Source organism: Lutra lutra, chromosome 11 (genome assembly GCF_902655055.1).
Source record: "Lutra lutra chromosome 11, mLutLut1.2, whole genome shotgun sequence".
In the NCBI taxonomy this organism is placed as follows: Eukaryota; Metazoa; Chordata; class Mammalia; order Carnivora; family Mustelidae; genus Lutra; species Lutra lutra.
This window is the reverse complement of record NC_062288.1, coordinates 59,735,079-59,747,090: the sequence shown is the minus strand read 5'-3', so window position 1 is coordinate 59,747,090 and position 12,012 is coordinate 59,735,079. Positions and strand designations below refer to the sequence as shown.

Below are 12,012 nucleotides of genomic sequence, written 5' to 3'. Positions count from 1 at the left end.
ACTGGGGAATGGTGGTAATTGGGGCTTGAGAATTTACTAGGGGATTTTGCTGTCTATGGAATCATTGGTGAATCCTGGAGTTCAGCTTCCATCTCTGTTGCACTAGATTGTTTTTCTTAGTCAAAGCTTCTACCAAAAAGTATGCGGTTTAAGAATCCCAAGTTGGAGGAATCCATGAGAAGTACATCTGTTCCCAGGACTGTTGGGTTTTGCCCTTTTCCCCTCAACTCAATTCACGCTTTTTAAAATAAACAGTAGATTCGATTCCATAGAAACTGCATCTATATGTGTATAAGGAATGGACTCTCTATTTTAGGCAGTAAATGTTTTTGTTTGTCATTTGGAAACAAGAATGAGTTTTATTCAGTCACTGTTGTCAGCATGCGTAAAAAGTGGATCCTGCTTGTGCTATAAAAACTGCTTCCATTTTAATTTAAGTAATGTGCCTTTGTAATTTTTTTTTTTTAAAGGTAGTGTCTTCCCCAGCAGATGTAGCTGAAAAAGCTGACAGAATTATTACAATGTTGCCCACCAGTATCAATGCAATAGAAGCTTATTCTGGAGCAAATGGAATTCTGAAGTATGTATTTCTGAACCGTGGAAGTTTTCTTGTTATGATAGTCCATGAATTTCATGTTTGTTAATGCTTTAGGAAATTACAGTTATGTTTGTTAAACCTTTCTGTACAGTTTTCTTACTTCTTAAAAGTGAATGGTATAGTTTCTCTCTCATTGTAAAGGGTTTATTTTTTCACTGAAAGCAAGCATGTGACTTTTGGGAATAATTTCTTTTTTTGTTTCTGTTTCTTTACTTAACTCTTGCATTAAACTTACACTTTCATGGCTAACATGTTTAAGAGACTTTTAAAACTTGCATTTTAAACTGTACAAATGTTATAAGCATAATTTTCTTATGGTTTATAGAAATGCAGGAAAAGGTTTCTATGAAAAATAAAACCAAACATTGGAAAGAACACCATTATTTAACATTTTATTATATTATTAAAAAGTTATTGTATGTCCTCTGGGTTAGTACATCTGTAGTAAGAACTTTGAAAAGTTGGAATTAAAGGTTAGCAGTAGCTCTTTAAATAAAATGTAATTTAGGTCAGAGTTTTCTAGCCAGTACTTAGCTTCCCTGGCTTTGAGAACCTTTTTGGTTAATTTCTGTCTATTGCCAAAGCCTTGTGGTTGTGTTAGAATGACAGTGGTTGAATTTCCGATTTAATCTTCTGGTTTTACTCGTTCCTGTTTCTAACTTGTTGAATTTCAGCAAAGAACTAGAACAAACTGGTAGGCCCTGTGGACATATGTAGGGCTAAAAGAAAGGGTTTAATTTCATGAAGATGAAAAAAAAAATTTCATGAAGATGTAATACATGAAATATGAGGTTTTGGGGAATTGAATTGCTTTAGAAAACTAACAGACTTGGAAGCAAAAGACACTTGGATATTAGGCAGAAAACCGATAAGATAAATGTTTAGATTTCAGGGAAGTTTGAAAGGCCCTCATTTTGGGTGGAGTCCTCCGGCCCATGGTGTGTGTGGTCCTAAGGTAACCTAGCTGTCTCATTATGGAGTCTGTCCCAATATGGCCCTGTGTTGCCTGTCAAGTCTAAGTTACTAAAAATTTGTATGGAGACAAAATCCTGTGTTTATTAATATTCTTTACTAAGGAATATGGTAGCCAACTAGCAGAGCAGTTTTGTCCAGGAGTGCTTTCAAAGAGTGTGGCTTCAAGTTGAACTGTAATTTGCTTTTCATGGTGGTTCTTTATTTTCTTCTGGGTCAGAATCATTTCCCCATTTGTAGTACATATGTAATTTTTGAGCCAGTTTCCCATTTGCTTAAAGATTTAAGAGCTTAAGAATATTACTGTCACGCAACACTGGGAAATGTAATACTTAATTTTCAGGTTACACAAAGTGAAACTTCCACATACTGAGGTGATCTATATAGAGCATGCTATTTCTTTTCTGTGGAATATACCCAATCATTGCATTTGGACCAGATCAATTCATATGTTTATTAAAATTATTGTTTAAAGCATTTTATATACTATTTTTTCTATAGAAAGATTTTTCTTTGTTTTTTAGCAGTGATTTTCTGTTTCCTCCTTCAAGACTTATATTTATTCATTTCTAATTTTCCAGTCATAATTATGATTAAGTGTTACCTGGGTTAGTTAATCTGTAGTAAGGACTTTGGGAAGTTTGAATTAAAGGTAAGCCATAGCCCTTTAAATAAATGATAACTTAGGTCCATTTCCTAGCCAGTGAAAATAGGCATAGATTATAAGGGAACCATGTGATTATATAAAATCTGCACTTACAGTATAAATGAAAATATCTTATTATAAGAATGCCATCTACTGGGGCACCTGGGTGGCTCAGTGGGTTAAGCCTCTGCCTTCAGCTTAGGTCATGATCTCAGGGTCCTGGGATCAAGCCCCACATCGGGCTCTCTGCTCGGCGTGGAGCCTGCTTCCCCCTCTTTCTGCCTGCCTCTCTGCCTACTTGTGATCTCTCTCTCTCTGTCAAATAAATAAATAAAATATTAAAAAAAAAAGAATGCCTTCTACTATTGATGTAAAATATGATAGAAGAAAAGACTGTTTCCCCACTTTGCCAAAGTATATATATACATTTACTGTAAAGAACAGAAAAACTTTATCTGTGAGATTTGCAGGCCCATTCCTTTATTTTCCTTTCTGCTTCTTTGATGTTTTATTTTATCTTTAAAAAACTATAGTTATTAAAGAGTATGCCACCCTGAAGCAAATGGCTAAATTTCAATGGTTTATGTTTATTCTACCTAGTGGAAATGACATGGATGTGTGAAATTTGCAATATGGCTTGTTAAAGACAAATAAAGTACTTTTTAAAGAGCCTCAGCTACTTTACAAACAAAAATTTAAATCCTACAATAGGCCTTTTAAAGTTATTAGGTGTTTTAAATTGCCTACCTATATTATTATGGTATTATGTTATTCATCTGAAACCAGAATTTATACCACGGAGTTTATTAGATTATTTAGATTTGTTTGAAAGGGTTTGGGTTTACTTTGAACTTTAAGTGATCTGAAAATGGATGTGAGATTTTCAACCAGTTCTAATAATGTTTTTAATACTAAAGCAAAGACCTCCTTGATATCTGGCAGCTTTTAGCAGATTCTAATTCTGTAGGTAGTTGCATGAAATGTTTATTCAGAATTGCACATTATATTTTTAAAACTATAAAATTATAGTTTTAAAAGACTATTATTTTTATTTATTTACTTAGAAAAGTGAAGAAAGGCTCACTATTGATAGACTCCAGTACTATCGACCCTGCAGTTTCAAAAGAATTGGCCAAAGAAGTTGAGAAAATGGGAGCAGTTTTCATGGATGCTCCTGTTTCCGGTGGTAAGTGGCAGCTAAAATCTATGCATACCTATTTTTGTTTGTCTGAAATAGCAATTACAGTTTTGTGGTACCCAAGATATAACCAGTTATTTTTAGACCTGTTACAGGAGTCTCAATTTCCTCATTGAAAACAAAAATAAAACAAAACTCACTTTTGTTATTTAGTATTCTCAAAATACATTAACTTGCTCTAAGTCCAGGCAAAAGGATGTCACAACTTGGAAGAATTGTGAATTTTTGGTCCAGATTGCTGTGGGTAGAGCTAGAGCTATTTGTAGAAAATTTAACTTTTTCAGGACAGATTCAAGAAATAATTAATTAGCTTGAATCATCTTTTTTTTTTTTTTAAGATTTATTTATTTATTTATTTGAGAGAGAAAGAGAGCGAGCGAGCACAAACGGGGAGCAGCAGAGGAGGAGGGAGAAGCAGGCGCCCTGCTAAGCAGGGTGCCTGATGCTGGGCTCTATCCTAGGACCCTGGGATCATGACCTGAGCTGAAGGCAGATGCTCAACCGACTGAGCCACCCAGGTGTCCCTACTTGAATCATCTTTTAACTGTTAAGGAAGTTGAGGAAGCAGTTAAAAAGAAAAAATCATTTCACAGGGGGGACTTTAGGCCCAGATGATTTTTAACAAGTGAAATGTTACCAGAGTTTCAAGAAGCAGATCATTTCAATTTTATATGAACTTTTCCAGACAATAGAAAAAAAGAGACTTCCCAACTCATTCTATGAGACCTGTGTAACTCTGATAGTTCAACCAGAAAGAGAGAGAAATGAGAAAAATTTTAGGTCTATATCAGTCATGAATACAGAAATGAAAAGTTTTAAAAAGTGCATTAGCAAACTAAATCCAACCATGTATAAAAGAGATCGAACCTACAATCAGGTTTATCTCATATGTACTCAGATGGCTTAATAATAGAAAATCTATAAATCCACTTTGCTGAATTAACATACTTAAAAATCATGATCATCTCAATCAGAGGACAAGGATTTTCACTAATAAAATTTTAAAAGCATATTATTATATCAAATCTTGATGGTAGGTATCTGGGTATTTTGTAATGGTAGTAGCATGGGTATTATGATTTTCCATAATTTGCAAGTTTTCCAAAATTATTGTGTAATCAAATATGGTACACTCATGCACACACACAAACATATACACATACATATGTAATTTGTAGCTGAAGACTAGTTTCTAGCTGGAGATTTTCTAGAAAGGCGGGACTGAAGAAACCAATCATTTGCTCAAGACCAACACTAGATTTGTTTCACATTCCACTGCATTAGGAAATACTATTTTCTATAAAGTTCTAACTTATTCTAAGAGGAAAATAAAGATTGCTAAATGGAAGTTTGTCCTTTAAATTAAAAAAATCATCATCTCAGTATAGTGCTAAAAATAGCCAACAGCTAGTATGGTACATTGTTACAGTAATGACCTTGAATGGCTCACATGTCCAAACCTACTCTCTGTGTCCATGTGCTGCATGGACTTTGAGTTGAGCCATCTGACTTGCTTTGGCCAGTAGTATGTTAGCGAATGTTACACAAGGATAGACTTGAAAAGCACTTTGTTCATTGAGTCTTGCCCTGTCTTGCCTGTGGGGACTCTTGTGCTATTGAGTAGAGAAGCCTGGATTAGCCGCCTGGGACATGCTCTAACCATTAAGCATGAGAGTGAGGCCATCTTGACCAGCTAGAGTCAAGTTCCCAGATAGCTGCAGCTGCATTTAGTGACCTCAGGCCTGACCAGCAAATGCACTGCCCAGCTAAGATAGTTTTAATTACTTACCCATAGAATTGTGAGCAAATAAACTCACTAAGTTTGAGGGTGTAATGGAGCAATAGATAACTGATGGAGCCAATATAGTTGATATTGCCATAATTACACACAAGTGTTTGTTACTTAGTGTATCAATTAGTGTGCTACCTGTGCTTGTTTAGTCTAAGCATTATAAACCCTTTCTGAGGGAGAATGACAGTACTGTAGTTAGCATTAAAGGCCAACTTGAATGCCAAAGCTAAGTTGCCAAAATGAAGTTTATTATTAAGCCAGCAGAGAGAAGCGTTTTGTTTGCTGTAAACAGGTCCCAGACTTACATCTCTGTATTCCTGATTACAAAGGAGAATGTTTGCCTAAATGTTACCTAAGTAGCTGCCCTGGTGAGCTGACACGAGATACCCATGTTTTAGTAAGATCTGGAAATGTAAGTTGGTAAAAATTCAGTAAGTCTCATTGTGGTGTTCTCATGGACTGCTGGGGGTTAAATATTAAGTATGTCTAGCTTTTAGGTATCTTTTGTGCTTTTAGAATTGAGTTTTTTTATTAGAAGGGACTTTAGCAATAATTTAATTTTACTTTGTTATTTTATAGATGGGAAATTGAGGTCTGAAGATGTTAAGGGTTCTCCAGTTTGATAACCAATCTAGAATAGAATCTTACTCTCCCAACTCAGGCTAAGGATTTTCCCCCACTCCACCAGACCTTCTTCCCTTTAGTCCCACCCTGTGGTAGCCTTTCTGTTTTTGAAGGTGGTGGCCTGCTGTTAATCCCATTTCTAACAATGTTAGGTAGTGGCTGGTCCTCTGTCTTCTGTCTTAGCTAACTGGCACTGCCATGTAGTGAAACCTTTGGCGGGGAAGTGAAGGGAGAATTGCCTTCTTTTCTAACTTTTAGAGGTTAGCTTCTGACCTGGGAGGGGCCTAACATTTCTGTTCCAGAGTCATTTTAGAAGAAATGGTTAAGAGGACATTATTCTTAGATCAGGAGACATCTGGAGAGATATTAGTCTTATTGTGTTGACTCCATCCTGAAATGTTTATTAACTGGCTATCAGGAGCCTTGTTCTGCAGTTGTCTTGGGATAGGACGGATAGAGGATGGAGGTTTTTGGGTCTTTCCTGTTTTGGATCCACTGGCTGGTGCTATTTAATCAAATAAATGTCCAGAAAAAGAGAAAGTATAGTAGTATTTTGACATATTCCTAACATGTTTGAATTTGACTAGGATAGGATCTATTTTGAGGTATAAGGACTTAGAGTTGAACAGGATTATACCTGAAGGCAGTGAAACTTTTTTTTCATGGCTCTCTTCTGTGTCCCCATAGTATAGTATCTATGCCACTGCAAGCACAACTGTGTTATGCTTATGTTTGTGCCTGTTTCTTCCACTACTAGACTCCAAAGAAGGCAGATACCATGTCTTTCTCAACTTTCTATCTCCAGTGTATATTTCCTGGTGAGCATGTAATAAAGTATGGTTGATTTAATCAAGGATCTTCCGTTTTTAAAGTGCAGGGTAATTGTTAAATATTTTGAGCTGTCCTGCAGTTTTTTCTCACTCCCAAGCTGTTTTCCAGTTTATTTATTTCCAGATTATTAACCTCTGAATTTCAAGTAACTGCCTCTACGTTCTACCATTAGTAAGATGAGTAGTTACTGTGTTCAGAATGTTATATTGTAATATTAGATGCCATTGGGAAGTATGATTATGATCAAAAAGTGGGGGTAGGATAAAATAAGTAGAATAATACTCGGAACAACTTAAAAGTTCTTACATTAGAAGTTTAGAATTTAGTAAAACATACTAACAAAATGATTTGTAAACAAAGTGCAAAATAACATAGCACAGCAGTCTTTCCAGTACTTAGCAACCAGAAAGAGTTTAACAGTTTGATCACAATGGATGGAACTAGAGGGTATTATGTTAAGCGAAGTAAGTCAGTCAGAGAAAGACAATTACCAAATGATCTTACTCATATGTGGAATTTAAGAAGCAAAACAGGATCATAGGGAAGAAAGGATAAAATAAAATAAGACAGAATCAGAGAGGGAGACAAACCATAAGAGACTTTTAATCATAGGAAACAAACTGAGGGTTGCTGGAGGGAAGGCTGTTGGGGGTATGGGATAACTGGGTGATGGACACTAAGGAGGGCACATGATGCATTGAGCGCTGGGTTTTATTTTATTTTATTTTTTTTATAAAGATTTTATTTTTATTTATTTATTTGACAGAGAGAAATCACAAGTAAGCAGAGAGGCAGGCAGAGAGAGAGGAGGAAGCAGGCTCCCTGCTGAGCAGAAAGCCCGATGTGGGTCTCGAACCCAGGACCTGGGATCATGACCTGAGCCGAAGGCAGCAGCTCAACCCACTGAGCCACCCAGGCGCCCCGAGCGCTGGGTTTTATATAAGACTGACAAATCACTGACTTCTACCTCTGAGACTAATAATACATAATGTTAATTAATTGAATTTAAATTAAAAAAAAAAAGTTTGACCATAGCAACATGCTGGGCATTGTAAAAAAATGCTGTCTTTGTCATTTCTGGGATGGCTAGTAAAGCTTACTTGGACTTTTACCTTCTACTCACCTGTATGGATATTAAGAGAGAAAGTAACACCTGATTTGACTTACTGTTGATTCTGGGGTAACAGAAGAATTTTTAGTTTGGGGAAATGGAAAATTTATTTTAAAGATTACCTAAAGGCTCTATAAATGATTCCCAGTTACGTTCAAGGGGAACCAGTGGAATTTGGTATTAGATTTGGCAGTTCTTTAGTAAATATTCTTTAAACAAGGAAGAAAGGACATTGGTTAGCTCTTACAATTCTCTTATCACCTTTAGTTTCAGTTTTGTTATACTTCTGTTAATAAACTAAAGTTCACATGATATTAGGGAGAGCCTAGAACTTTTAGGGAAAGAAGATGACTAAAAATGAAGGTCTTTATTTTTTCTTCAATGAAATGTACCTAATATTATTTTATTTATATAATTCTTACAAGATTATATATTGTTGGGGTGCCGGGGTGGCTCAGTGGGTTAAAGCCTCTGCCTTCGGCTCAGGTCACGATCCCAGGGTCCTGGGATCAAGCCCTGCATCGGGCTCTCTGCTCAGTGGAGAGCCTGTTTCTCTCTCTCTGCCTGCCTCTCTGCCTACTTGTGATCTCTGTCTGTCAAATAAATAAATAAAATCTTTAAGAAAAAAAAAAAAAGATTATATACTGTTTTCTGATTATACACTCTTAAGATCTAATCTTTTTTATTATGCCTTGATTCCAAGGGACACAATTCATTCTTCATTTCATGCAACGAACACTTACTGAGTACTTTTATGTGGTGGGTATGGTCTAGGCACTAGACATAGTGCTTTGAAGATATTCAAAGTTTTTTGCCTCATGAATTATGATTTAGAATAGAGAGAATAAACAAGCGAAAATAATTTCAATGATAAGTGCTATGAAGAAAAAAATGGCAGAGTAAACAGTGACTTCAGGGGAAGGTCCTTTTACATAAAATGGACAGGCTGCCTTCTCTGGGGAAGTGATCATTAAGCAGAATCTGAGTGCACAGCTCCGGGGAAGAGTATTTCAGTAGCTGACTGCTCTGTATGGGCCCTGAGGTATCAACAAGGTTGGTATGTTTGTGGAACGTCTATCTTTGTATCACCAGGACTTAGCAGGAAATTGTACTCAGTGTTTATTAAATTGACTCACCTATACTTTGACTTCCCATATGTCTGACCCCATGCCTTTGTTTATCTGTTTGTGATTATCAAAGTAAAGCTACTGAGCTTTATATAAATTAGCCCATGACCCTGGCCTCAAATATGATGCCCCAGTTTGTTTACCTGTCTTGTGTAAATTACATCTTTCTGAAAGTTGTAATCCTTCTTTAATGTCACACATTGTTTAGTCACACCGTTTTGGATATGTGCTTTTTTTTTTTTTTTTTTTTTTTAAGTGTGGAGAGGGGGTTTGCTGCCACAGGATTAGTTCCAATGTGATCCTTTCTCTTGTATAATGAATGCTGGACATAAAGCAAATTAAAAACTATAATTTGTGACTAATGACCAAATACTGTTTGGTCTGCTCCAAGGGTGTAATTAGAGCACTTCACCGTGCTCGGTAATTGAGGAAAAAATTCACCGATTGCTTCATATGTCTACAGAGTTACACAGAGATGTTGAGTTGAAGTGACTCTGAAGTGGCGCTTGCAGTTAGCCCAAGGCTGTTGGCCAGCCTCATTGATCTGCTAAACCGTATTGCTCCAGTTAGGGATTAATGTCAAAATTAAATAATTGAACTGGTGTGTATGTGTTTGTGTAACAGTTCCCGATCAGGAAACCAAACTTTATGCTCTACTTGGCTGGCTTAAGTTTTAGTAATTTTTTCGAGGTATTCTTAGAATATGGAGTAGTAAGCACAAAATCTATTAAGGAGTTTCTGTTAGAGTGTTAGACTCACTTGCTAAATGCCTCAATGAAAGTCTCACATAGACTCCACTATTGTTTTCAAAATCAGGTTTGTAGTCTTGGCCTTAACTGCTCACTGAACTGGATATCTGCTGTTTTCCCACTAGATCTGTATCTAATTTATGGTAAAGGAACCACAAAAACAAAAATTACTCCTATTTCAGCACATAGCACCATTATAGTTAAGGGTCTGTTGGCTTTTCCACTAAAACGTTTTCTTAGAGAAGTTTATAACTTGGCAATTTTACTTGGCTTTGGGCGGAAACATTGCTATTTCTGTCCAAAAGTAAATTCTTTTACCAAATTTCATACAACTGAATTTGCCTTATTTGATAATATGTGAAGAGAGAAGGGCTATTACACACAATAGGTCTTTTTTCATGTTCTCATAAGCTATTTGATTACACAGTAGTATTGAGTGTGGTGTTTATTCTTACATTTTAATCTTACCTCGGTAAGATTTTATTTGTTTTTTAATGTTTTGAAATAAATTGGTTTAACAGGGTTAAGAAAATTCATTTTCATGGGTTCTTCCCCTTTAAAGAATTGTATTACTATGATGATTTTTAGTTCTTTTTATATTATTAACTTATTAGAAAATTTAAAAGCACTTCGTGGAAGGGGCACCTGGCTGTCTCAGTCCGCAGAACATGGGACTTTTGATCTTGGGGTAGTGAATTTGAGCCCCATGGTGGGCATAAAGATTACTTGAAAAAAAAAAAAAAGAGTTAAAAAAAAAAAGACATTTTGTGGCACTCACTTTTGTTTGAGAGATTTGAATTATTCGGTCTTAAAAAGTATTAGCTAAAGTAAGCCTTTCCTTGGTCTATTCTGGCAGTATTTAGAGCTTTAGTAATTCAGATAATTAATATTTTCTTTAACTTTGTTTCATGGACAAATCCATTTCCTTAAAAATGACATAAGATTCATCAGTACCAACACACCAGAAAGGGGCTAATTAGATTAGCCATTTACATTTACCCATAATTTTACTTACCACCTTGTATCCAGTAAGTATCCTTTTTGCCTAGGATTTTCTCCAGTTTGCACAAGTAGTTCAGAAATGTTTGGTAAATAAATTCCAGGAATTTCTTTGAAATTAGTCCCTAAGAAGAGGTGTCTCCCCCTCAAAACCTCTTTTTACATTCTTTGGCGTGCTTAATTCTCCCCTACAATAGTTGTCATGGACAGGAGTCTCTATATAAGGTGTTAATGAGTTCTTAACAGTTTAGGGAAGACTGCCTACTCACTGCCCAGTGTAACATAGCTGAGACAGCTTTAATAATTTGTCTCCTAAGAAAACAGAAGAATGGGTTAGGGAAGGCAAGGTGATCACTTCACTCAGTGTTATTGTTGTTCTCATTTATTGTTAGTGATAATTATTATTGCTAATGACAACCTAGTTTATTTCTAAGAATTCACTTTCTGGCAGTTTGCAGTTCCCCCATCTCTAAATCTGCAGGCCAGGTTTTAATTGCATTGCAATTTCCAGTCAAGTAACCATTACCAGGGTTGCTCTTGCCAGGCTGGGTCCTGTAGTGGAGGGATACTGTGTTCTCTTCACCTGGTTATGTTGGAAAGTGCATGGATAAGGCAGGGGTCCTGTCTGAAGTAATCCTAGGGTATTTTTAATGTCCTTTAATTGCCATTCAGGATGTAAGTCAGACCAGACACAATTGGGTCTGGTCACAGCTCAGAACTGCCTACTGGTGTTTATATAAAGGTAAAGTATATTTAGCAAATAAATCCTCTGCAGCTATTATATATAATTTATTTTTTATTAACATCTGTTGATTCCTAAGCAGTGTGAAATTAGTTCCAGTATGCTTGCGTGTTAGGTCTTTATTTTGTTTCACTTGTGATCCTTGGATAGCACTGGAGGTAAAGTGGGAGAAAGAAATGGAATTAAGAATTTCACGGGGCACCTGGGTGGCTCAGTGGGTTAAAGCCCCTGCCTTCGGCTCAGGTCATGATCCCAGGGTCCTCTCTGCTCAGCAGGGAGCCTGCTTCCTCCTCTCTCTCTGCCTGCCTCTCTGCCTACTTGTGATCTCTGTCTGTCAAATAAATAAATAAAATCTTTAAAAAAAAAAAAAAGAATTTCACAAGGGCCTTGTCATGGCCATCAAACCATTATCAGACTTATTTGTGGTTTTTTAGATGTCTGATTTCCTTAAAGTTTGGTAATGTTAGCAGATGAAAAGTAGATTAAGTAGAGTTTAAATCCTCTCTCTATATTTGCTGTATGATTCTATTTTGTTTTGCATTGCTCTGTGTATTTTAGTTGTGAAAATTTTGAATTCAAAGGCGCATTTCATAGTAAGGACCCTTCCATCAGGGCCAGTCGAA

The 12,012-nt window shown here is 36.2% G+C and overlaps 1 protein-coding gene across 1 annotated transcript in view; it reads left to right on the top strand.

Moving 5' to 3' along the window:
- Positions 1 to 12,012, top strand: part of HIBADH (3-hydroxyisobutyrate dehydrogenase) — a 109,874-nt gene that overhangs the window by 21,989 nt on the left and 75,873 nt on the right. Inside the window, exons 3-4 of the mRNA XM_047694640.1 lie at positions 471 to 580; positions 3,281 to 3,402. Coding sequence (XP_047550596.1) covers positions 471 to 580; positions 3,281 to 3,402 — 232 coding nt within the window. The remainder of the gene's footprint in view (positions 1 to 470; positions 581 to 3,280; positions 3,403 to 12,012) is intronic.